This window comes from Micropterus dolomieu, linkage group LG19 (assembly GCF_021292245.1).
Source record: "Micropterus dolomieu isolate WLL.071019.BEF.003 ecotype Adirondacks linkage group LG19, ASM2129224v1, whole genome shotgun sequence".
Lineage (NCBI taxonomy): Eukaryota > Metazoa > Chordata > Actinopteri > Centrarchiformes > Centrarchidae > Micropterus > Micropterus dolomieu.
In genome coordinates, this window is record NC_060168.1 from 28,399,953 (window position 1) to 28,427,924 (window position 27,972).

The 27,972-nt window shown below is 39.6% G+C and overlaps 1 protein-coding gene across 2 annotated transcripts in view; it reads right to left on the bottom strand.

Moving 5' to 3' along the window:
- Window positions 1-1,409: 1,409 nt before the first annotated feature.
- Window positions 1,410-27,972, bottom strand: part of LOC123957571 (nucleophosmin-like) — a 51,174-nt gene continuing 24,611 nt past the window's right edge. Inside the window, exons 11-13 of one of the 2 annotated variants that reach the window (XM_046030462.1) lie at window positions 8,558-8,726; window positions 5,319-5,425; window positions 1,410-3,290 (exon numbers count right to left, since the gene is read on the bottom strand). In XM_046030462.1, coding sequence (XP_045886418.1) covers window positions 3,012-3,290; window positions 5,319-5,425; window positions 8,558-8,726 — 555 coding nt within the window. In that variant the 3' untranslated portion in view covers window positions 1,410-3,011. Of the gene's footprint in view, window positions 3,291-5,318; window positions 5,426-8,548; window positions 8,727-27,972 lie in introns of both variants that reach the window. The other variant, XM_046030461.1, reaches the window with a different exon arrangement.

A 27,972-nucleotide genomic window follows, 5' to 3' on the forward strand; every position in this document is an offset into this window, starting at 1 on the left:
CAACTTTGAAGTATGTGGATTGAGAAAAAAGAGAAAAGCTTCTTGCTCACGTAAATAGAATTTGGAGGGTTTCAAAATTTGCATTGATTAAATTCCTCAACCATGTACACGGTTGATGTTTACTCCTTCAGAACACTCCATATCTGTAGACAGTGATGCCCAAGACAAACCAATGGCAATTTATATGGGAGATAGTGCCCTAAAAGTATTTATTTATGACAATCGTAATGTTTTCAAATCATTACTTTGTTGCTGAGACATACTTAATACATATTCTTATCTTTTATTGTTACGTGTTGTTATTTTTTCCTCTCTCTCACTAATATCATTCTCATACCAGGGAGATAATAAGCAGTTGGAAGAGATGATGATGAGATGACGGGACATAAAACATTCCTTGAAATCTCAGCTACTTTTTTCACTGCTCCGCCTCTCCAGACGAACAGGATCTTCAGCCCTGATCCATTATGTTAATGGTGAATTACCGGGTCACACATCAAGCACTATGTTTCCACCTTTAAAAGCAGGCCAGACATCCAAAATCCCATGACAGAACGGGGGACTTCTGGGTCTGTTGGAGGTAACTACCGGAGTGGAGTGGTGGTGGTGGTGGGGGGGGGGCTGATAGCATCGCTAGGAATTTAAACAAAAGTATTTTTTTCTCCCTCAAAGCCGCCATCTTTCAGTCTGACGGTTCCTGTAAACATCATTCCAGCACACAGCATTATAAGACATGCTACTCCACATTCCTTTAGCGCTTTTAAAAGATGGAACAAATGTCTAAAATATTGTATGTTTACTGGTCTGGAGAACAGAGCATTTACATCAAAGTAAGTTGCGTTTTAAGTACTCAAAGGTTAGCAAAGGTACATCTCTGATCATCTCTTCACTCTTGACAGATAATATGAATTTATTTTTTTGTGTTGTGATTTCTATGCCACTCACTACAGCTGCGATGTGGTTTATGATGCAATATTTAATCCCATTTGATTAATACATGTCTATCTTAGTTTTTGACACTGAAAAAAACACATACAAAGATAAAATGTTACTTTCTTTGCCAAAAAACTTTTTATAATCATGCAATGATATCAATGTTTAAAAAAAGCACAAACTGTGAACTCTCAGTGATATAAAAAGCCTTCAGAGATGTTGCAATAGGCCTTTCTCAATTTAAAAACCACTGACCTTAAAAGCAGTCCTCACACTTTGGGTTTGTATATAAAAATGCATACCTTGGCAGTATGCAGAGAAGGGAATGTACTCTATGTCCAACCAATGGCTACCTGCTGCATTTCTCTTTTAGGCAGCATGATATTCAATGTGCACATTGTACAATTCCTGTCTAAACCAGGATATAAAGATGCTTTTAGGTTTCTCCACAGTGAAACAAAGACATATAATAGGTCTTTTCTTTTAAAATATAGTCCTCATTTTATTAACAGAGGCCAAATAAAACTCATCACATTTTATTTACAAAGGGAGGCAATAAATATCTTAATAATAGTCATAAAATTATTTTTGCTTACATTTGTTTAAAAAAAATCATAAATGTGTCATGTTGTTAGTAGCAACTCATACAAAAACCTGCCAGCAGACAGGTGAATACATACTACTGATGAAAAGGGAGCTGGAGTTTATCGTCAGTGAGAGAAGGAAAGACAGACTTTTCCCTTTAGGATTCAGACACAAACTCATGTTGCAGAAAATGTTCCCAGAATCCTGGACAAGTTGCTCATCTGAGAAGTCGTCTTAATTGTCAAATGTGGATTTATGAAGTGATTGGGTTGGTCGGAGCTACAGAATTCCTGTCTGTGGATCAATTTTAAGCTTTCCCAAAAGCATCTTTGGGAAAGGAGCGAAGATGAGCTCACAGTCAAAAGATGATTTTGGAAGAAAAAAAAAAAAAAAGAAGAGCTCAGTTCAGCTCAGTGTCGACTGAAAGCTTCTTCTTCTTGAGATTAACTGAACACAGACAGTCAGACTAGGTAAAGATAAACAAAAAGAACAAGGAGGTAGAGGAAGTCTTCATCACCAACCCCAAAATATTAGCTAGCTCACACTCAAAGAATCAAGGCATCCTTTTCTGGAACAACTTTAACACATGTGAGGATGAGCTGTTAAAAAGCGAGTCCAAGGGAAGACGAAAGGGATTAAAATCTGTCTCCTGAATGTGATGAAGCTAGAAGACTTTGTGGAATATGAATCACATCAGTTGTTATATTTTTGTTTGTATTGTATTGTTTTGTGTGTGTTTAAACAAGACTTAAGCCACAGCTGGTGCCTGACTAGTCGAAGCATGTCGTGTTTTAGCTGAATCACAGACTGCATGGAAATGTCAAGGAAATCACACACGGTACTCAGAAGGTTCAGCGCATTCCAGGGGCAACGAGTGAAGCTGAGGTTGACAGACATATGGGGGGGGGGGGAAGAAGAAGAGAAAGACCTGTAAAATATTGCACTCAAAGCTACACAGTTATCCCGGCAGCAGTGTCACCTGCGCCTGCCACCTCTCTCCGTTTCATCTCCATGGTGTCTGATTCCAGTGGAAAGTATGGGATCCGCGTTGTAAGGGGCAACACAAACAAAAACCGACAGGTATTCCAATAAATCTCTAGTTGGCTGATTTTTATAACATTGTGTCAGCTCCTGCTTCAACCCCCAGTGTCAAAAAGAAAGCATGCCTTCAGCTTGCAGTTCAAACGTAGCTGAGGACGACGGCAACAGGAATTCTCTCAGAGGTCCTTTAGTTGATCCAGTATAAATAACATGACAGGCACGTTAGCACAATGACAGCAACCCAGAAGAATCCAAGAGTTAGGAAATATTCAGTCATCCTGAAATACAAAAATAAAACATCTTTGAATTTTTATGTTCTTTTTGTCTGTCTTTCTTTTACAGGAGTGAAGACTTTAAGGTGATTCTTTTAAGACAAGAAGCTTGAGATTTTCAGATATAGTTCCCCCCCCCCCCCACCGCCGAGGAAAATTAATGCTGTCTCATTGGTCCCATCAGTTCCTCTTGGAGTTGGGTTTTAATCGCCGAGCCCTTCGTGTCCGCTTTGTTACTGTGGTGAAACGAAACACCTCTGGTGGGTCTACCCTGCCCCTTGGCTGGCGCTTCATGAAGTGGACTTCCTGTTGCCTCTGCGTGGTCTGCGAGCCTTTCTTGGGCCGACCCTTCCTGTTGAATCCGAGGTACCATCCTTTGTACTTGGCCGACACAAGAGCTGTGTAGTTGTTCTCCAGGAATTCTTCGACAAAGACACACTCCTGCTTCCTTCCATCGGGCTGAAAGAAGGAAAGATTAGGACATTAATTAATTATTACCATGGCAGCATGATCTTTTCTTTACCTTTTCTTCAACTAACATTATGGCTTATTTCCATTGCATCAGTGTATTTGGGCTCAGAATGTTTTGTTGTGGTTTTGTATTTTCCAGTTTGGTGTAAATTAGTATAAAATATAAAATGCTGGTTATGTATAATGTGAGAATATTCATTCAATGTGATTTGATTATGAGTCAAATACCTAATTTTCACAAGTCTGTAACATCGAAAACATTAGCTCACAGATACAATAAGGCACGAAAAATGTCACTGAAGCATAGCACAAGGTTTAAATTATGTTTGAAAAGAACAACTTGGCTTAAACTGATATTTGTTGTTCTTACAGGTCTTCCCATGAGCTAGGAGTGAAACTAAGATTAAATGTAAATGTGTTCACTTTCACATGACTAGTGCACTTACCTACATGCCTCTACCCTCTCTACTGCACAATTGTAACATGAAACTACTTCCTGTTTAGTTGTACCTTTTCACAATATTTTAATAACTGAAGAAAGTCTTTATTTCACTTTCTGGGCACAGACCACATTACAGTAGCTGTATTTTAAAGGAACAGTTTGACATTGTGGGTAATACACTTATTCGCTTCCTTACAGAGTTTTGAAATTCCTTATCAATTCCATGTGTGTAAGTTAAATAAGTAGCTACAGCCAGGAGATGCTTAGCTTGGCTTAAATGTGCATAAAGACATAAAGACTGGCCTGTTTAGCTTCATAATTAACAGATAGATGAAAGAGTGGTATCAATCTTCTTATCTAAATCTCCACAACAAAGCAAATTTCCAAAAACATCTTTTGCTTTCAGATATTGAGCTATATATTCATGACAATGAATAAGACCTGGCTTCAATTTCTTTCAAAAACATGTGCATGGTGTATAATTAATATGCAATATGAAAGTGATTTAAATATACAAATGTTAAAAACTAATAGAAATCTAGAGGGTTCTATGGTCACAGCATACCGTTTGCAGTGATGAACCTAAGAAGTCATGCAATTCTACAACACTCTGAATATATGGTTCTTTATTAAGATGCACCTCACTGTAAACAAATTTCATGGAGACATTTTCTTTGGAAGAAAATAGTTCCACTGAAAACTGTTTAGCGAGGTCTGCGGATTATCCAAGGTAACAAATGTCAGGGACAGATATCTCAAAAGCTGGGCCCATAAAAATCTTCATGTCTACATAGAAAAAGTGGTAAGTCAGAAAATATGTTTTTCTAAAATTTTAGTTTAATTGAATCAGTCCAAATTTCTGTGATTTACAGTTCAAATTACTTTTATCATTAAGCAAGCTGACATCCACCAACAATCAATAATTTAAATGTAATTTTATCCCATTTTTAAAATAATCCTACAGTGGTTTAAAGGAGGAAGTCAAAGAGGCCCCAGCAAGTAAAACTCAAAATGCATGTTTCTAACAGATGACCATGATGAGAGAGTGAAAACTTGTGTGAATTTTTGCAGCCCCACCAATGTTGACAGCATGAGTTATTAATGCAACAAAATCACACGTGTGCCTCCACAGTGTACGTTTTTCAGATATTAACTTCTTTTCCATATCGAAGCCGTCGTCCACAGAGTCACGTGTAGTCATCCTGCGCTTGTGGCCACCTGGTGTGACTAAATGATATAATTGCAATGGCATTCCTCCTAAGTGACCATTAGTCTCTCAATGCATTGTGGTGATTGCAGTCCATAATTGACTGATCGAGTGTCAAAGGAGTAGGCCGATTACGTAATGGAAGAAGGACTGTAAGTTATCAAAGGGGTTTTGTTAGGGTGTACAAAAACAGCAGGAGAAAGCAGATCTGATGCTATGTTGAATTCAGCCTGGATTAACAGCTCCATTTAAAATATTAATTTTGATATAGAAGTAAGTAGCAATTTAATTTTGAAAATACTGAGCTTTTACTAAAGGATCAGCCATTTTTATAATATTCCTAAAATTACAACCAAGAGATACTCACCCTTCCAACTATTTTGCCTTTTTCGTTCATGCAAATGTAATGTTCGCTCTCTTTTCCTTTTATACGAATGTGGCTACCGAAGGTTTCTGTCTCGACAACAAGAAGGGCTGGAAAAGAAAAGAAAAAGTAGACTCTGTTAAGGGCACGTTTAAGTCTTTCTACTCACACAAACATAGTTCAAGGATTCCCATACATTTAAATAAATCTGGTATGTTTTTTTCACTTACGGTCAACGGTGTCCGGGCTCCTGTACTTTTTCTAATAATCTTAAATTGACCTACAATTATCATATTTAATTCCCAGTACTGTAAAGGAACCCTGCAAACTAAAGGCTCTACAATTGAAGGGATAACACAGAGCTTTGTCAAGCACTGAGCCTAATAAAGAAAACACAGTGTGCACTAATGAAATTGTTTACAGTATGTTAGGGTCATTAAGTTGGTTTTTCATGAATACGTTGAGATTAAATTCCCTTTCATTTCATCAAGTTTTACAGGACATAATTAGCTAATCTTAATAGTTGAAAATCACAAACCAACAAAAATCTGTAAGATCCAGAACATTAAAACTTGTGATTTTGGGCTATAAACTGACTTGATTTGATGCCCACTGCAAACATTGTGTGAGCATAATCTTTTCTGTGAATGTGGAGAAATACAGTAAGTTTTTACTTGTTTCAAACACAAAATAACAAACACAGATGCATTATAGGTCTCCAGAGCCAGTACTTTGTCTATTAAATATATATAAAGTGTAAAACTTTCTTTATACAATACCACATATGAACCAACAATGCCACCGTCACTTCAACCTGACGCAACAGAGCTACCGAGACGCATCCCGGCGGCTCTTTAATCCCCTCCCCACCATCCCAATTGTTAACCCCTACGAGGTCACCTTTGTCTCTGCTTGCCCCTCGACCAGCAAAGAGATCTGCCAAACATTTGTGGAGCGGTTATGTGCCCCTCAGGATTAGGTTTCAAGTTCCCTTTAGTCTGTGTTCACTCAATCAAAAAGTTAAGATGATCCATTTGTTTAACACACAGGGCCATTCAGTAGCGCTCAAGGGAGCAGAGAAAGAATAGGCGAAGGGGATGGGACAGGCTCGAGGGTAGAAGTAACTCCCCCCACCCTAAAATCCAACCTTGGGAAGAAAGTGAGAATAAGAAAACCTGTCTCAAAGGTGAAACAAATGGAACGTAGAAGTTATTAATTCTCTTGTTTCACGAGACTTCTGTTTGTACGTCTTATTTAGGAACTAAAGAAGAGCATTTCTGACTTCTTTATCACTGGAACAGTCAGTTTGGACCTTTTTGGGGTCCTTGAGAAGGAATAAAATCCAACAACACTGGTTTTTATATAAATTGGATTATGTTTAAAAAGATATTTCAGCTCTCAAAGTCCAATCAGGAGTCATTTGGCAAAACTTTGGCGGTTTTGCACAGACCCAAAATTCAACCTCAAGAACAAAGCCTCGATCCAGAACATCAGATAAAACAATATTTCCCTCCCTACAGTAAGTTATGCTTTGTCCGTGACACTGTCCAAACCCTATCTTTGCTATATCTGTAAATGTATGAACAGGACACAGCCCTCTGAGTGCAGGAATGTTATAAGCTTTCCTCTGCTGATGGTAAAATAACATATAGGGTGATTTTATTTGATCAGAACAGCATCCAAGAGCAAATATATTTGAGTCAGTGAGTAGTCACTGCAATGTTTTGTATATTAAGTCCGGGTATTTTAAACAACTCTCAGACTCAAGACTCCATTGGGGCCATAGTTGCCATATAAAAGGACAAAAATGAAATATGTGACAGACGTTTTAGAATATCTGATCAATATTTTAACATTAAATCCCACTGCCAGTGACTTCTCAACCTGTGCAATATGAACAATGTGCGGCCACAGGCATTTATTGACCTCAGCATGGGGTCACCTGTCAAAAAAGCCAAAGACTCCTGCATTAATTCCACATTGCAGCATTTATCAGTTTAAAAGCCTTTGCAGTGACCTACCATCACTCTGGATGGACAACAGGAATCATTTACAACAGATTGTTCTGGACAGGGATTGTTCTAGTCTCTTAAAAGTAATGAATATGCTATACTAATACCTTAGAAGAATGATAACACCCTCACTTTGGCTGAACTGATATGGACTTAGAGGTAATAAACCTCTACATCGAAGCAATATATTTCTTCTGTGGTGGTTTGTAGCCCTCCACCATGAAGCTGAAGTGACTGAGAGTGGATTAGGGTAAGGAGAGTATCTTCATGAACATTATTAGTGAGTGCAAAGGAGTTCACAGGTGCCAGGTACTGCAGCTGGATGGGGAGGAGGAGGAAGAGGGGGAGGTGGGGGACAGGAGAAGGAGGAGAAGGAGGGGTGGAGGGTAGAATTGGCAAGGCCTCATGGGAAACATTGGATCTGCTTCCACTCAAGCTCTAACAAGCAGTGAGGAAACTTCGCCTCGGCGCATCTGTGACTGAACACACTCACTCAGAGGCATTCAAGACCAGCAATTTCAAGCTGTGAGTCAGCTGTTAAGAGCAAAATATCTGCAGGAAAGCACAACACAAGTCCTGTTGCCTTATGTTTGTGCTATTGCACCAAGGAGTGCTACACTGACCATCAATTTACTCATCCACAACATTTGTTTTGATTTGTAAGTCCACATAGAAAGCAAAGAGGATCTGCTTAATGTTGATAGAAGCATAATATTTTTATCTGAAAATGCTAAATTCAACAAGCTGAGACTAAATTTGCCAAATACTTTTTGTCATCTGTGTTTTAATGCATTTTCATGTTAATTTCTGAATAAAGTTGAGTAGACTATTTTGCAGAATGGCAAATCAACATGTCAGTTTTGGTCCATATTAGGCGTTCTGGCAGAAATTCACACTGTTGATCTATAAATCTATCAACATAAAAGTAGACTTGCTCTGAATACCCAAATTCTGCAGTATACATCCATTGCATAGGCAGTAATTTCATAATGTTTTCAGCCACCTGAACCAGTAGTTGGTGGCTTTCAAAAGTCACCTTCCACTTTGCCCACTTTCACAATAGAGCATGAAAACCACCTCCAAAAAATGGGTAGAATAAAGTAAAAGTGGCTGGAGGAGTGAGAAGCAGCTGAATTTAGTTGATAGGTGGTAGTGATTGCTCCTCCTGTTATAACAAACTAGCTAAAGTGTCAGGTGAGATGCACAGGAGTTCTCCCATACCATACTTGCCCCCATCATCTCCATTGGCATTGATTTTCTTCCCCAAGATCTGGACGTGTTTCCCTGTGGTTCTGCTGTAGAGCTGATAGATCCGGACCTGCTTCCGGCTGAGGTCGTCTGGGTTCCTCGTGTGGTTCTCAATGTAAAACCTAAAATCAGCAGAGCTCTGCTGGGACTCCTATATAGAGGTGTGAGACAGGAGAAAAGAGAAAGAGAGACAGAAGATGAAAGAGGGAAAGACAGACAGTGAGAGATCATCACGGCACAGGTGTTGATAGTAATGTGTGCTGTTGCTTTTATGGGCACTGTGTCAAAAAAATATGCTTCAGGGGCAAAAAAACTCAGATACCAACCTGGAAATTGTGGCTTTTTAATGTTTCTCTTCTCACTTTCAATTGGCACATTTGATATGCATTGCATTTACAAGCTGAAAACCATGCTATAAGATGTTAATGAAGTCACCATTTGAGGAAAAATCACACAGAGCAAGTGCAAAGCCTATAGTGCAGCCTTCTGTTGCTTTGTATTGAGACAGCAGTATACTATGTCCCCCAGGCGATATTGAGAAACCTGCACTCCATTTCCACAAGCAAGCAAGCCACTAGCAATTATACACCTGAAGCATCCAGACCTGTTGCACTATCATCAAACAAATATCTGCCTGCAGGCGAAGTAGGGTCCATAAATTAGGAAGCGCGGCAGGCGGAAGACAGGACTAAGAGATGGCAAGAGGCACCATGAACCACAAAAACACTTATAGGAGGACATTTGGATCAAATTGTCCAAATCCATCTTTCAGAATTCACTAGCCGGCTGTTTACGTGTCACCTTAGACCTGACAAAGAAATAGAGGAAATCTTCGACAGCATGTCAAAAAAACAGCGGTCACCCAACATGTGGAAGAGCAAGAGGAAAGGTATACTTTCAGAAGCCCTGGAATCTTAGTTCACGCCAAGATCCCATTTCTCCAGCTGTATGGTGTGGTAATTGCACAGTAATGGCTTTTTATGTGGCTGTTCTCAGGTGGCTAATTATATACACATTACATACCCCGAAGTCCTTGTTTTTCTAACTTCAGTAAATTAATGACATGCAGCAAACATGATTTGAAAGTGTGGCCTCAGAAGAATAAAACCTTAAACACAGAGAGGAAAAATTTACTTCTGCAAATCTGAGAGCAAATCTTATCGAGGCTCCAAACATGGTTCTTATGAACCAGGTGTCATACAAGTTGTGCCCCAATTCCGGCACCTAATCCCTTAAAGAAGACCATCTATGAAGATGGGTCCTTCAGATTGGATTTACGCCGCCCACCAAAAGTGTGGACATCAACTTCTAATGTTAAAAATTGTCACTTTTTGCTCTCACTTTGCTCTCATGCCCAATAGACTATGAGATATAGCATACATAAACACCATTTCTCTGCCACATTTGGACAACACTTTGTAAGAGGAAGGACTTGTTGGCTCATTATGACATATTCGGTCTAGAAATGTGGACCTCGTAGGATCCAGCCCCTGAACTGGGACACAGCTTCTGTATCTTGACACGTAGGAAACACGCCCATAATGTTACTTTTGGCATCAGGCAGTGTAGAAAATGAGAGGCTGCGTATCAAAATGCATTACTGCAACAAATTTGTGGTGTTAATATTAACTTCAAGGCATCAAAACTTAAAAATTGAGATGACTTTGCTACACTCCTAAAATATAGTTTTATTGGGCAAATATTTATTTTATTATTTTTTTTATGGTCAGTACCTCTTGGAAGTAGCAGATTTTGCATTTCTCTCACAAATACATTTTTCATGCACTGCTCTATTTGCTCATTTCCCCCTCGTAGTTTCAACTCCAACCACTTTTTTTCCTAGACACTTTTACTCCAAGTAAGTATTACAACATACAACACAACCTGCATAACACAACTGCATAGCCCTGACAACACACTGTCCTTTAAATAATAAATAAATTAAAAAAATACATGAATCAAGACTAGTACTTTCTGTAGCTCTAAAAAAAAAAATAACTCTATAGTCACACACAACCTGTTCCTTAAACCTATAAACTCTACCAGGACAAGCAGGACTCAACCAAGTGATTTTACATTTTCATCAGATCAGGAAGCTGATTCAATTCTGTACAAGGATTTGTGTTACCTTTCTCATAATAAATGCATACAGACAAAATGTGTAAAACTACATTTACTGTATATTGAAATTAGCGGTATGTTGAAAAAGCTATCTTAACAACAATGGTGCTTTTTTTAACATTTGTGATCCCAACAGAGAGTCCTGCTCCTGGAAGCTTTCGCATTTGATGTTCTAAACATTTGGTGTCTTGTAGGTGTTCCTAACACCAGAAAGTGATACATTTAAGAGCTGCAGCGGTTAGCATGAGCAGCAGTAGTCACAATGGCTGAACAAACAAAGAAAAAAGCATCACCTACACCTACTTTTCATCCAAGGAAGAAGACATCAGAGTAGCACTCAAATTGTTTGACTAACACATGATCTCTGCACTTCACAAAAAAGAGAGAAGCTGGATTACCACTAATGTATGCGGATTTAAAATTAAACATTAATGCAACAGCAAAGTGTTCATCCTGAACTACACACAAATGTCTTGAAAAGGATACACTCATTTCAAAAGTCAAACATTAGCATCATCTGTTGTCAACTCTCTCTCAAAATGAACCTCAAAGCTGATGAGCAATAAAAAAAAACAAACACACAACAAAACGTGGCATAACTAGGCTGCTACGGGATTTATCCCAAATCTCGCCATCTCTAAACAAACATAAAGGTGTGTTTGGTAGACAGTTGCACTTTGCGCCAAGGGAAAGGCAAGCCTAAGCACATGGCTGAGGTGAATACAAGCGACAACAGTTTTTTTTATCACCCTGTCTCCTTTCTTCAAAGACACAGCATGAAAACGGATATGGTTGAAACTTCAAAAGTCTGGCGCTCATCTTCGCCCAGGAAGCTTAGTTGTCGCATCCATCTAAGATACAACTTGCTATGTGCTTGACACACACAGACAGGGTCACACACACAAATAGGGAAAGACACTCTCTCATGTTGATATATTTAAAGTTTACTTCCAACTGTGGTTGCTTCTGTTGTTCTCAAGAAATCACAACCACAGCACAGCATGTAAGAGCCATTAGTTGCAAGTAGCAGTGCTGAGAAACATAATGTGCCGACAACATGGACAGGCAATATGACAGGAGGGCATTAAAGGGCTATTCCCGCATTTTTTTGTTTAATCATCAGCCTGAAAGCACTCAAAGAGCCACAATCCATTTCCTTTGTGAAACAATCCCTTTATCTAGTCTGACTTTTTCTAAACTACAACAAACACATAAATCACATTAAAACAACAAAAAACATCATTCATCAGTCCATCTCATACGTTGGTTGGCCCACATTCTGCATCCTGCAGAATTCTGCAACTTCATCCTGTCTTACATTTGAGGAGTGGTCAGTTGACACTAGCTTTGTTTGTGCCAGCTCTGTTGGAATAATCAGAGCACATGTACTTACATAATATAGCAGGTTCTAGTTTTTGGGGGGGGGGGGGGGGGGGGGTCCAGTTTTATATTTTGTCTCTGGGATTTAAAAAAAATAAAAAATCAGACAAATGGATAAGAAAATTTACTCCACGAGTTAGACCTGTCATTTTGACCAGCAGCACAAAATGGAAAAAACTTAAAATGAATTTTACATAGTTTACAAAAAAACTTGGTATGATTCAGTTTTCTTTGACAAATATGTATATATTCTCGACAATCTTTTAGAGATATAATTACATAAAAACTACAATCAAAATGCTGCCAACTGTTGGATACTAATTTGGAAGAAAATGCATCCCAAACATGGATGAGTCTATCCTGTTTTAATATTTAAGATCACAACAACACTGAGAAATTAATGCAAAACAAAAGCACGTGGAGTATTATGATCAAACACGTCATACCAATAAACAGAACAGATAGCTTTATGAGGTAAGCAGCGCTCTCTTTGCATCTTATCTGAATCACAACGCGCAATTAGGTGAATGGGTGCCTGCAACTCATTACTGTTCAAAGTGAGACGCAACTAATAAAAACTGAGGCAACAAGCACCAGATGAGCCCATCTGTTCACAGAACAACTTTTAACTCCAGGGATCAAAATATTTACTACACAATTCTGCTGTAAAATACTGAAGCTGCTACTTGAACTCCAAATTTAAAACAACAGGTTTAAATAAATTTCTGCCAGACTAATAGTCTAAAAGCATTGCTCTTAAATATTAGTCCGGGTACAAAACATCTGATAGATTTAGATTAGAGTTTCCCGAATATAGGGACTATACTGCAATAATTGCATTTGTATCTCCTAAATCGTATCGCGGTTATGCTGCTATAACATTAATGCAACTGCAAACTGTAGTGTCTTTACAGTTCGTTTACTTTTTCATACATTTTGGCACGTCTATACTCTCCTGTATCTTCAGTAAATGCATTGTACTTTGAACCCCCCCCCCCCCACACACACACACACACACACACGCGCGCGCGCGCACACACACACACACACACATACTTTTTTGCAATATCCTTGTTTGATTTTATCATTTATTTTTTCCATACCACATGTTTTCCTTCTAAAATGACCGGCCTTTCAGGGCCATAATTAATATTAATGTATATGCATTTAAATGAGGCCAGTCAAACCTGGGTTTAATATTGAAGGGACCACCCTGAAATAACCTATACCTTTCATCAGCATTATCACATTTCACGGGGAAAAAAGTTACACAGTGACATGCAAACACATGGACACAAAAAGGAGTTGAACGTGGGAGAAAACATACCTGTAGCTGGAAATAGAGTACCAGAAAATGTAAACACCTACGTGGAGAGAGAGGGAAAGAGAAGAGAGGAGGGGAGTGAATCACACAGACAATTACATGAATAATAAAGGCAGCCAACCTGAACGAAAGCAATGCGCAAATGTGAAGCTTTTGGCGACTTCTATTGGTAAGAATGCATGATTTTATGTGCAAAAGGCAAACGGGGGTATAGAACACTTACACGTATATGAACCTCGAAGGCAGCGGATACATCTTGTCTTGCAGAAATACACCTGCTTCCACAGATTTAGAGCCCCGGGAAAGGTTGGCGAAATCGCCCCCCTCTCTCTCGCTTTCGCTCCCCTGGGCGTCCTTTACGCACACAACTCCGGAGGTAAGTAGGAGACTGAATCCCAATGTAAGGATATATCACTGGAAAGCAGCAGCAGAGTCACGGGGTGCAACATTAGGTGCTTCCTTGTTGCGGGAATTATCCAGAAGATTATTTTTCCCAGCTCAGTCCCCCCGCTCCCCGAAATCCCACAAGGTCCAGTAAAACGGTACCAAGCGTGGAAAGGATTCAGAATTCAACCCCTCCAAAAAAAAAAAAACTCGCTCAAAAAATTATCCTCTGAGTTTTGAGCACCTTCAGCCAAGTTTCCCCACAATCCCAATCCTTCTGCTCCAGAGATCACAGGCTCCTCAAGTCCGTCCGTACCTGCCGGGGATTTCTACACCTTGCATGGGTCATTTTATTCTACCAAGTGCTGCGGTGGAAAGGGGAAACGCGGTGGATAATAAAATGCCTTTCCGCCAAAAACAAGTCGATAAAAGTGGGCAAACAACTTGCTTATCCAGGAATACAAAAAAAGTTGTTTTTCAAAAAAAGTTTTGTGGAAATCGCAGCGGCGGATCCCTGGAGAGGTTTGGGGGCTAATGATGGCGCAGCAGTGCCTGTCAGTGGTGTTTGTGCGTCTGCGGCTTGAGATTTGGGCACAGAGAGGCTTTTTTGTTGTTGGTGGGTGGAAACGTCAGCGGTTTGCACCTGATAGGGTAATCTTGAAGGGACCATCAGCTTGAGAGGGTTTTGCCTCTGGCTGGGCAAAGCGCTGCGCAGAGGAGAACAAGAACAAGAACTGCTTTTTGTTTTGTTTTCCCTTTTCTAAATCAGTTTTTGCTAAAGTAAGTTTGGTAAATGATTTAATTAGCAGACCTATTCAGATATTGACAACGACAACCTAGTTTAAAATATTAATGTCTAATTGGAGGCATGGGATGATACGAATTATTTTGTTTGGTTTATATGAGTTTGAGCAGAACAAGTTTTCATTTAATTTAACTTTTAAAACAAACTAAATCTTTAGTTTTTGTTAGGCTACTTTAAGGCCTGTATAATAATAATTAATAATTATTATAATACTTATTACCAGCCTATACATTCTTACCATTGGTGAAAAATAAAGAGTTGTTCTTTTGTAACAGCTACAGAAACTGCTTGTCTCTCTGTTATTTGTGCTGGAAACTGCTGCTGGTTTGTGGATTGGCCTCGGCTCTCCCAGACATCATTCAAATGCAGGTTGTTGTCGAGCTCGATTTTTTTCAATAATGTGCTATAACTTATCCCGCATTTAAATGAAAGAGAGGTGTGAATGTGTTTACGAGCTGGCAGCAGTAAAGTGAGCCCACATCCCCGCTGCCATTTACAAAAGAAAAGAAAACCTTTGTGGTTCGCGTTTATTGTCCCATTAAAACTGGATCCTCGACATTCCGGCCCCATTGACATTCAAAATGATTCTATATGATTACATACATAACTTCACATGTTCGGGAATTCAAAGGGTCTCCTGTAGTGAGTTCAGAAGGAAATGAAAAGGAGTGTGTGATTATTAAGAGCTCCAGTTGCTGGTCAACATAAGTCAAAATAAACAAAAATTAATTATTTATCTGGAAGAATATTCATGCATGTTATTTGAAAGACTACAAGTGTTTATGATTCATAATGACAAGTTAAATCACAAAATAATTTGTATTGTCTGCAAGTACAAATGTGGATAAAGTGGGTTGATGTGGGTTTATGCTGTGATTCATGGCAGTCTGCCTAACAAGAAGGTTTGATCCTGTCAACCACAGTGCACTTTAATCATCCCTGTAACACAACTGATGTATAATATCATTTAAAGCATGACTAATTTAGACTTGTCTGCCTAAGGGAGGGAAATAACAGGAAAAAAAGCAGCAAATAGTAATTATCCAAACAGATAATTTGATGATTTCTTTACAAAAAAAAGGCTTTGGGTTCTGTTTGATCGAATAAGGCTTACATCAGCTGCTGCTCACCACCAATAAAGATTTATCTCAAAGTCCAAAATAAAGGCACCCAACTGATTTTAAGAAGGCAGGATGATAAACAGCAATTACCACACTGACTGTGAAGGAGCCAGCATTGTGGAGTCACTCATCGCTTCTTAAGCACATGTTTGTGACAAACTTCTGGGAGCATGACTGTAAATCCACAACTAGGAATAAAGAGCCCAGCAGCAGGCTTGGATGTGGCCACCTATGAATCACAAATAGGAGGAAACGTATCTCCGCTCATGGCAAAATGGAAGATCCCAGATTTTTAAGACGGCTTTTATCATTTTATCATTCTCAAGAGTATGAGAAATAAGTAATGGCTACAAGCCAATTTTTGGATAGTTCCGCCATGCACTTGTCTGGACTTCCAGTCACTTTGGCAGCTGGCCAATCAGGAGTCAGAGGGACCAAGTTATTCTAGAAATGTAAACTGATATGTGGCACAAAGGAAAGCAACACTGAGAAATAATACTAATAATACAAAATACTTTTAAGTACTTTTCTGTTCTGCCTACACATAGCCTGACTGACAAAAAGGTCTTTATAATGACCTAAGTTCTCTGTTGAAATTAAAGGACTTTATTGGCTATGTCCACTTTGAAGACCCAATTGCGATGTTTATCCACATCTATCTCTGTGTAATGTTGAAACTGTGGAACCTTCATCACCAAATCCACAAAGAAAACAACTGTGCAACTGTTGTAGAGCATAAAGTGATACTTAGTCAAATACAAGGCGACAGGCGACAAACAAAATATTTTAGCTGGCACATTGCAGACTTGAAGGATTGGTTCACACAACTTATTTAAAAATATATTTTTTAAATAATCTAGTCATCCAGACTATTTTACTTACTGAACTGATACTGAACCCCGATTTGCCCCTGGCGGCTGTTCCGCCAGCGTATGAATGTGTGTGAATGTTAGTTTCCGTTTGAGCACTTAGGCTCAGTGTATGAATGTGTATGACTGGTGAATGCAGATGTACTGTAAAAGCGCTTTGAGTGGTCGAAAAGACTAGAAAGGCGCTATACAAGTACGGAGCATTTACATTTACATTTACTTGCCTGGTGTTTTTTTTTATCAATCTATCTCTGAGAGTTCTGTCGACCCACCAATTCAGTAAAAGTACTTCAGTGAGTCCTGCGGATTATCCAGAGTAAGTGGGACATTGTTTTTGCTGCTGAATTTTTTAAATGTAATCGTTCAGTGCTTTATACAGCACTATAAAGTACATTCCATTTACCTCTATTGTAATGATGTAGTGGCAAAGATCTGTGCAACTAAAATCAAAGCAATCTGCATGACAAGAAACTATTGGAGGTAACTGGGAAAATATTTGTTTCAGTTTGGATGAACTGACCCTTTAAAAGTAATGACTTTAGGTGTGGATTGCAAAATAAATTTTCACACCATTAGTCAAAAGAGTTGGGGCTCCTACAAATTGCCTGCTGCTGACACCATTTTAAAAAGTGAAATAAACTTGATAAAACAGCAAGAATCAATCACATGCAGTTCGCCGCTGGTCGAGCATAACAAGAGTGAGCTTTATGAATGAGGAGAGCTGTTTCCCAGTCCATTTTCTGAGGCTCAGAGGAGGGGGGGGGCAGCCACTCAAGAGTTGGGATAAGGTTACCCACAGAGATTAGCTGACAAGAGTGAGGGAGTGACAAAAACAAGCAAGCAAGTTAAAGGTCTTAGTTTACCTGGCTCCCTTTGCTTGGCAGCCAATGAAAGTGCTTTCAAACCACAGATTCAAACGATGCCTGAAATGGTCCTCTGCAGCCACATTTGCCAACTGTGTTTAAATTTTGATGAAAACAAATTTAACTTTAAAGTCAAGAGCTGCAAAGTGCCGAATTTTATTATTTAGACAACTCTCAGACCCCTTTCAAGCCTTTGAATTTGAACCTCGCCGCGTCCGTGCAGCAATGCGTGTCTGTCCACAGCGACGGGACTGTGGGAATGTCACTGAGGATATCTCATTGAAGCTAAAAGAGGAGGCATCTGAGGGCCGGGCGAGCGCTCAGCGGTTCAAAGGGCCCTAGCAGGCATTTAGGGCTTGACAAAAGAACTTGGCAGATCAGTAAGTGAAGCCCAATGTACTACATTAGTGTCAGGACCCCCTCCGCGTCCCTCCCACTTTGCACTTTCATCTCTGACACGGACATATTGACTTTAAGGAAAGGAGGGGTGCCAGGGCTGCGAAGGAGGGGTGGGTAGTGGTGGTGTGTGTTGGGGGAGGGGGGGTTATGTCCCATTATATTCTCAAGGTGAGGCGATTGATGCAAAGGGGTGACCACTGAGTCATATAAGCCACCCAGAAGCCTTTTTTTAACTAGAAGTCACAGGCCGACAAGCGTGTGAGACAGGACGGCCCTCTTCCTCTCATCTCACTGAAATCACCCTCACCCCATTAGTAAATGCTGACCCTACCCCCGTCTCTCCAAACACACACTCACATCCCTTTTCACACTGCCATGCCTTTCTGCAGGCTACTGAAGTCCAACGGGTAACGTGGGTTTGGGTCGTAACGGGGTCGCGACACCTTGACATTGCAGAGGGTGACAGAGAGAGGAGACAGAGGAGGGAGGGTGCAACTAGCCAGCTACCTCAGAGACCTTTCAAGTATCACCTGAAGGAGAGGGAGGAGGAAAAAAAGCGGGAAGTGTTTTAGTAATTTGTCCCCCGTCACACGTTGTTTGCATGGAGTCATTAAGGGCCATTTAGGTTTTGCCTTGAAGGGAAGAGGCCACAGAACTTGGGTGCGGGTGCTCTTTGTGGGAGAGGCAGTGGGAGTGAAGAGTGAAAAGCAAAGCGTCGCTCTTCAACAAATCATCTCTGAGCACCGCAGTACATGCAGAACATATTAATGTTTCCACTGACTTCAGTTGCCTGCTTGACATTAATGATGATTTGCTCCATCTCATCCAATGGGGAGTCATGAGTTGTCCAAAAACATAGACAAAAGTATGGGCTCTCTTGTTGCTAGTTGTTAACACGTGGAATAACTTTATATGACTACATGCATTTTGAAGACATCACTAAACTATTCTTACTTGGATGAATTCTTTGGCCATTGCTCAGTAAAGATAAACTGCCAAAATGTGTCACAGTGCTACAATTGAATAACAATCAGCTGACAGACGCCATGTGTTCTATGTTTTTGGCCCGTGTTTGACAGATAAATGTTAAGTCCCTTGGACGAGCAGAGGTAATCAAAAAGTCTCGTTTCTGTTCTCAGACTTTTGATGAACAATATGAGTGCCTTAATGAGATAATAAGCCTTCTGAGTTGGGTGGACTGGAGGTGAAAGTTTGGGAAGTAAAATGATGTAAGTGTTTTTTGTCAGGTCTTTAATTTCTTTTTCCTCCCTGAATTAAACCTGAATTATCGTTTTCTTGGATAGCCATAATTACCAAATTTAGGGGCTGGTTGTTTGTAATGTGACATAAAATTGCTATACAAACTGGTAAGGTTTTAAGGTTATATTCATTGACACAAAATGTGTTATTCTTTGACAATTATTAAAAACACCTAGCTGCCCTGCTCTGATATGTGAATGCATCTTCAACTCTTAAAGAAATGGCAGTCTATATATCTCCTTAATGACACAAAGTAAATTAAAAATCTGCTTAAAAACAGCTTTGAAAAGGTGATGCTTTAGAATCAAAAGGATGTTGAAGCCCACCAAGAGTGTGACCTGGACTCACCTACATAATTTGATGAGGACTTTGATTTTAAGTCATTACCTTCATGTTACGGGTGAGAAGTACTAAGTGAGTGTTCAAAGCCGAAACCTGTCAGGCTAATGTTTATCTGATTATTGTGCCGTCTGAAAAGCACTTCCTCAGGTGCAACTGGTCGGTTGTGCCCTTGTTGTGGCAACACAAGAAATTGGTCTCATCTTGTGCAACTATCAAATTAACAATGAATTTTTGAAAAGGGAGACCTGTTTTGTTTTTAAAAAAAGTATCATTGTATCTACTCCACTATGTGCCACATGTACCCATTGTTCAGACTAAAGTTATGCTGTTTTAAAGCTAGATTCAGAAACATTGCTGACTCAAAATTGGTAAATTTATGACAAATGACAAGAGGGATAAAGTGGAAACGTCCAGTTTTCTCTGCTAGTCGCTGTTAACAAGACAATTTTGATTCCTAAGTTTCAATTCAGTACTTCCTGTTAGTCCAAACCTGAAAACACAGCCACATTAATAGGAAAAATGTATGGCATCTCATTTAAGCAGGATTAGGTGTTTTAACATACGGCTTGCCCACTTTTTGTTTAAGACTAACTGAAATGAGGGAACCTAATCCTAACCCTGGTTTCACATTTGCACCATCTGGACAGAGGAACAACCTCAATCCAGAGCAATACAAGGGGTCAATTAGTCCACTATAAAATTCCTGATGCTCGCCCTTACAATTTAAGTTCAACAATAAGTTGCACTGAAGTGCAGCTGCTGCACACAAGTCCTCCCAGTCACGGAAGGTCCCACAGAAGTTGGAGTGGAGTCCCTCCTTGAGCTTCCTCTGCTCTGGTAAACTAGCCTGAACCTGTAGTTCCACTCATCCTAATCGCTGAGCCCAATCCATTCCCCTGTCTAGCACCTCTTCAGAGGCCGCTCGCCCCTTTGTTCTGACAATACACAAACGACTATTCAAATGGAGGGACTCTGTAATCAGTGAAATACTAGCCTCTGGGCTTTGTAGAATAGAAAAAAAGGGAGGGGGCGAGAGAGAGAGCAACATAGAAAGAGAAGAGAGAAAATCCATCCATGACCAATCAACTCTAACTACCTGTCTGGCTTTTTAGCTGCAGATGTTATTTGGAAAAGAGGGGGGAAAATGTGCCCATTCCAGATGTAAGATGTACAAAGGGAAGGCAGGCTGGTACCTCCACCCACCGAGAAAAAGGCTGGATCCTTCCACAGCCATCCAGCTTTGATATGGCTGATGTTGTTTCTGCCCTTGCCAACGCCATTTCCTTCAAAGAAATATGTGATGCATTGCATCAGCTCAAACTAAATTTAGACAGTATAAATGATAAAATAAAATATGACTGATGCAGTCGTACTGTCAAAGCATGCTGAGATCTTACAGGATCATTTGTTGCTGAAGTTCACCTGGGAATGTTTCTGGATCTTGGTAAAAAAGTATATAAACATTTAGATGAAACTTTTTATAGTGAGTATAATCCTTCCACCTAAAACGTTACTTCCTATTTGAGTCAGAAGTCTTAAGAAGACGTGGATACAGGTTCACTAGTCGCTATTAGCTAAAAGGCACCAAACTAAATATTCATAAAAATGTGGAGTGCAATTAGTGAGGAGACAAGAGACAGAGATGCGTCGAGTCAGCTTTACTCTCCACTTCAATATATCACTGTACAGCGTACGAGATCAAAACACTACAACCCGTTAACCCGGAACTCTCTAACCAACACCTTTCCCTTAAAGGTACAGTCCCTTGGTGAATGTCTCTTTTAGTGTTACTTGCGGGTCACCACAATAAAATGTTTGCTGTACATTGTTTGTATGTGCTTCACCTTACGGCTAGAGCTGCTCTCATCTATAATTACTTAAATTAAATGCAACAGTAGAACAACCTTCAAGTCATGCATCAGGACGCAAAAGCTATAAAAACAAGCTAGCTAAGATGTAAGATGACTGTTTGTTAACCTGGTAGATATTAGGGCGCTGTCGTCCTGAAGGTAACATATTTTGTTTTTAATTGAGTTCCTGTAATTTTACTTAATATGATTTACTACTGGGTAATCTATGAATATAATGTCATTACGCTGATATCGTTTATCAGTGTTTTCTAATTTTGTGATGTTATTGTGCTGGGCAGATGACACTTAGTCAATATATCCACATTACAAATGATTGGATAGCCTATCTCTAAGATTGGAGCTATGCCCAAATCAATACTGACAAAATCAATTTATCTTGATAAAGAATAGGGTGTATCCCTGTTATCAGTTACAGGATTGATGTTATGATTGTTACACCTACAGATCGACCATCTAGTGATTTGGTGCAGTCCAGACAACTTGGAACTCAACTCTCCTAAGACAGTGGAGATGGTTGCGGGTTTCAGGAAGAACCCAGCCCTACCCGCCCCTATCACCCCGTGTGACTCCCAGTGAACATTGTGGAGACCTTGCTTTTACTGGGCACCATCATCGCCTAGGATCTCAAGAGGGAGCTCAATATCAGCGCAAACACCAAGAAAGCCCAGCACAGGCTGTACTTCCTGTGGCAGTTAAAGAAATTTAACCTGCCAAAGACAATGATGGTGCACTTCTAAACCACCTTCAAGTCCATCCTCCATCACCATCTGGTATGCTGCTGCCACTGCCAAGGACAAGGTCAGATTGCAGTGTATCACTGACTCTGCAGAGAAGGTGATTGGCTGCAAGCTGCCACCTCTCCGGGACCTGTATGCCTCCACTCAGAGGCCAGCAGAGTTTCAGTATTTCAGACACCCCCCTCCGATACTGACTCCCCTTCTATAGACACCACACGATATATTAACATACAAACTCCACATCTTACTCATTATCATCTCTGTACATTGCACTTATTCCTTATACTTTCAGTCTAAAAACAGATATATTGTACATACGTTTTATAATATTTAACTCCGTATGTGTATTGTCAATTTTTCTATTTTCTCTTTATATGTCTTGACTTTTACTTGTTTTTGTTTATTCATTTTTTTTCAATACCAAAGCAAATTTGTTAAAACATACTTGGTAATAAACCTGATCTGTTGATCCTGGCAGTGGTGATGCATTGAGCTATCGGCCGTGTTTTGAATCCAACCCGTAGCCCTTTGCTACATGTCGCCCCCCTTCTCTCTGGCACACAGTTGCTGTCCCTCTCCAGCTATACTTCATTTAAGGCAAAAGCCCAAGCAAGAAGAAAACGCTGCAAAATACTGAAATCAGCACTCAGCTCAGTTTTTAATGATACATTTTAATTTGTAGCATTAATGATATGTACATCAGACATCTAAAAATAAGCTAACTGATAGTCATAGCCGGTCAGGTAGTTGGGTTTGGAGCTGCTGTGTTTTGTGTATTGTGTCTCTGTGGTAGACTTGATAGGATACTTTACTACTTTAACAAAATAAACAGGAGTAGCCAAGCTAAAATAAAAGTGGTGCATTAGCTCAACTTAAATAAAGTGTTGGATGTTTTGCATTGCCAGTTGTATGTTATCCCTCCTCCATACTCCTCTTGTGAAAACCATTTTCAAATGTGATTCATAATTGTTAATAGCCCTGTAGCTTTGCCTGCGTGTGCAGGGGAGGAACACATGGTTAAGTTAAAGTGTGTGTTTGGTTTTCAAGGTTTAAAGAGGCACTTAGAATTTATAGGCTCAAACACTTGTAGTGTGGTAATATCATATACCTGCATTTTCTCCTACCTTTGGGGGGAAAGACTCAATGACGATTGTATGTAATGGATAATTTTAAGGTTCAGTTTATGTCACTTCTTTCCTCTAGTCTGCCATCTCTTTTATCATATTCTTGGACAAAATGTCTGAAATAAAGTAAATAGCCATCAAATAAATTTCAGTTTTATTAATTTTTTGCTTTTATCTTTTACTGCACTTCGTGATGAGTGTATTTGTGTCAGTAACAAGTTTCACTTGATTTGATGTCTATGTATACACTCACTTCCAGACAGTCAAAACAACAATTTCACTGTCAGAGAGTAAACAAGCCAGTCATAGTAGCTGTCACATTTTGCTTTCACCTTGTTAAAACCCTGTAGAGAACTTGGGAGGCTGGAAAAGATGTGAAGTGAGACAACATGCAAGGTGCATAACGGCCTCACAGAGCTTGGGGGCTAAAGTCATTACAGATATCAGCTTTTTGATGTTTGGGGACTGACAAATTACCTCGTTAGACCACACTAGCTTGAGTGAGGCATGTCTGTCAAATATATGATAAAAGTATTGCCTAAGGCTGCTGTTGATTTTGAAAAGATAAGTGGGAAACAGATAAATGTGCGTTCAGGTGAGTAAACTTGTGTTGTAGTGGTACATTAAAATTTAAGTAAAATTTAAACACGTACCTGTCACAACAAGGTAACTGTCTCCAGTTTAAAGAATAAAACCCCTCAATTTAATAGGTAAATATATTTTTTTAATATAATTGAACCTGGGTCTCTCACACCAAAGGCATGTCTCTTTTCCATTGCGCCATCACCACCCCTGTTATCATTTAATTACTCAAACCTGGGGATTAAGTGACATCCGTTTGATTGGAGTCCTTTATGACAGGAATGGTTGATGATCAGACATATTGCAGATATAAACATGGCAGTTTTACGAATAATCATCCTGACAGAACTCCACCCACTTCTGCAATAAAACTTGGCAAATCTGGATTCCATGTCTCCAACCTTCCCCAGGATGCAGTTGAAGACTTTATGAAGAGGGGGTTCGGCAATGCACAGCAGTTGCTGCATTGAGACAACACTATAGTCACTGGAGAAAACATTACCATACTGGTGTAGAACCAGGACCTCATGACATCCACATGCATCTCATAATGGACATCTCTCAACATCTCAAAAGGAGAGGAGCCAGGCCCTTAATGAGGAGTTTAGTTCCAGAACTGGGGGTTTGCTCCATTTTTCAATCTAACGGGGGCTTGCTCACCACTAGATAAGTGACATTTACCAAGGCCCGCAGTCGTACATGACACAAGACACTCAACACCCACACCCAGTTGGTGAGCCTCCAGGACAGCAGCTCTTGCTGTCTGTGGCCAGGCTCGCCTCCAAAGCCTAATGCTCCAGATAGTTACCCAGGATTCACTATTCTGAGTGACTTTGCTCTTAAGACACTGGTCAATAGACATCTTCAAATCACAATTAGATTGTCTTCTTACCTGGGACCAATTTTCCTCCCATTATTATACAGTATATAATAAAAACAGGACTAATCTAAAAATGTATCTTTCTGATACTTCACAAGTGAAAGTTGATGTGGACAAAAAAAAAGTTATCTATTGAGACAGATGAAGTCCACTCAAGTGCCATCCTAGACATTCTTTACATGTTGACTGTCTCACAACCTGTCCGCACCAGATGCTTTTCATCTGCATTTTTTAAGTGAATGCCTTACAATTCGTTTTCACATCTATTTTAACCAAGAAGCTGTTCACACATAGCTTGTGAACAGCTATAACGTCTCGGGACAATGGGATCATGGCTAGTTTCTTTTTCAAGAGAGGCTTAGTAATGGCATTCTTGAAATAGGTGGGGACATTACCAGTAATGAAGGAATTGTTAGTAATTAAGAGCAAGCTGGAGGCAATACCTAGTATAACTTCCTTAAGGATGTAAGAGAAAACACATGAGCAACTGGAAGAATGTTTTACAGGTGACAAAGTGTAGAAAAGGTCCTGCAGGTTGCTGAGTGCATCAATTTTTGGACAAGAAAGTGGGCAGAAACCTTTTGGTGTAGTCTATGGTATAGGGCCGGGATTTACAAGTAAGAAGATTTTCTAGTATCTTTAACTTTGTGGCTGTGTAGAAACATTGAGCTCTTTAAGCTTCAAGTAATCAGATTTCCATTTAGGTTTAACCTGTCTACATTCCTGTTTGAAGGTTTGAATTTAATTATTCATCCTATGGATTGGTTTAATATGTTTTTAAGTCAATTGTTTTAGAGCATGGAATATTAAAGCAGTCATTGTGATGGCTACCACACCAAACATAACATTGAGTGATACAGAATTTGGCTCCTCACTGGATGTGTTTTGAATACTAGATCATCTTCTGAAAAAAACTGAGCTGCATAATGCCGTTATTATTCTTAGTCATTCCCTATCTAGTTCAACCTTTACTAGTAACAGAAATTCTAATAGATTTTTTCAGTATGTATCCAGACAGTCGTTTTCACAGCCACAATTTAGTCAAATGGCAACGACAACATTAACAGTACTTTTCCACAGTCATCATGCAAATAATGTCAGAAAGATGAAAATGTGGAAGATGAGGCCACAGAAAACATGTAGGTGTGTGTTCTTTAGCAATGCCTGAGCCCTTAACCTGCCCCAGATCTGAAGCCTATCCTCTATGTTAGGGGAAAAAAGCTCTGAGTTTGTGGGCAGAGGAATGCAGCTCACATCTTTGCCATAGCAGCCGTAGAGGTAATGTGCTCGCGTGTTGGCGCATGTCGAGGTAAGCGCACCTCCCTCTTCTGTATTAATAACCGCATGTCCTATTGCTGTACCAACTGGGCTGTTTTTTACTGGGCCATGGTTTGCTTACGGGAAGATAGATGATGAACTCCCCCACCTCTTCCTCGAATTTACACAATTACTTCCCCTGATGTCTGTTTGGCTGAAGTGTTCCCAATCACTGAAGGAACAACCCCTGTACATCTCAACCCTGTCATCCCCCACATATGCCAAGAGCAGATTTAAGCAATAAAAAAATTAATACAACATAAAGAAATTGAACAATAGCGTGCAAGGACTTAATTTATGAATAAATAGTTTAAAATTCACACTTTTTTTGTGATAATGGCACAGGCTTGACAAATCCTGACAGGAAAAGAGTTGCCTGCTTTTTTTTTGGGAGAAGAAAAATGTTTACATAAGCGCATCATCCGTGACAATTGACTTATACATAGAAGGAACTGTTATTAAGATACAGTCAACTGTCAAAATCTTGCCGTGAAAGAAAAAATCACTGGTGATGACAATGATGGCTTCCTTTCCGTCTAATATAAACATACCAGCATGATCACTTTTCCCCCCAGGGCAAAGTCATTGTTCCATTTTGAAAGCTCTCTGTGAATGCTTGAAATGTTCCCTTGATATTTTTCCCTCTGCTCGTTTATTTGCTTGTATCCAGGTGATGTGCCAACCTGCCACATCAAGCACAGACGGCCTTATTTCCTCAGAGCAAAGGTCAAAACAATTGTCATGGGAAGAATGGGCGTGTGTGTGTGTGTGTGTGTGTGTAGTAGAGAGTCTGTACTTAAAATGTCAAACTTAAACTACTAACTACCCAAGGAAACAGATATTTTAACAACATGGTCACTCAAACAAGCCATTGACAAAGGCTTTTACATCTGATCACAAAATGTTATGATAATACAACATTCTAAGCAGTCTAAATCACTAACTGTGGCTGCAGAGAAAAGAATTTGATCCCTTTAATGGAGAATATGTTTTGCCATATTTCTATATTAAACGAAATTCAGATGGTTTGTTTACGGTAATCACAACCGTTGTCCATCTGTCACATTGTGTCACACTCATGGTCACACTACATGACTGATGAAGCGTAATTTAAAGCAAAGTTGTCTTTCACTGCCACTTGGGGCCGCCAAAGTGCAAATTTGGCAGTGCAGCTTTACAAAGAATGGTTCTTTTTCAACACATATGCATGTCCCATTTTGGAGGACAAATCCTGCTTTCCAACTTCACTCTTTCTTAATAACCACACTTACCACCAGTTACAGTACTGACCACATGTCTTAACCACAGAATTATTATATAGTATTATCATGTGTTAACAACACCTGTTGTCCTGAAGTGCGTTTTTTCAAACTAGGCGCACAGATGTGATTAAAATCCCACATCCCTTTGGGTCGTGAGAAAAAAGAGGGCGGAAATGTGCATGCCTGCAGAGACATGACCTTACATTTCTTTCCACCAAAGATGAGTATGAAAATATTGTTCTCAATTAGATGTACTGCAGGTAAAACCTAGAAAGACAATTTGACAGATAATATATAATTTCACTGAACTTTTGCAGAACTTCTAATGTAGTAAAACACCTAACAAAAAGTTGGTGTTTACACTAAAACAGATATATAACAACAAATAGACACATAAGGTGACATTACTTGAAGCCTAATAATTAGAGTAGGTTTATTTGCTACCCACCAAATCTTTTAGCTATCAAAACTGGAGTTGTAGAAATGCAGACGGAGGCATTGTGAGTGGAGTGATATAGTCAGTTTGACAGCAGTGTTAGCATTCCCTGAAGGCAGTTTAAAGAACAGTGTAGGATGAGGTTGCATAATCTGTGCCTCAGATTCATGGAAAAGAATGCCTGGGCTTTGAGAAAAATATACTGACACTTCCAAGTCGTCTGGAGAGAAGCATGTGGAGCAACACTCTTGGCAACAACACAGGTGATCGTATCAAATGGAAATTTGTAGCTTAATTGATACTAGTTGCTACAAGCCATA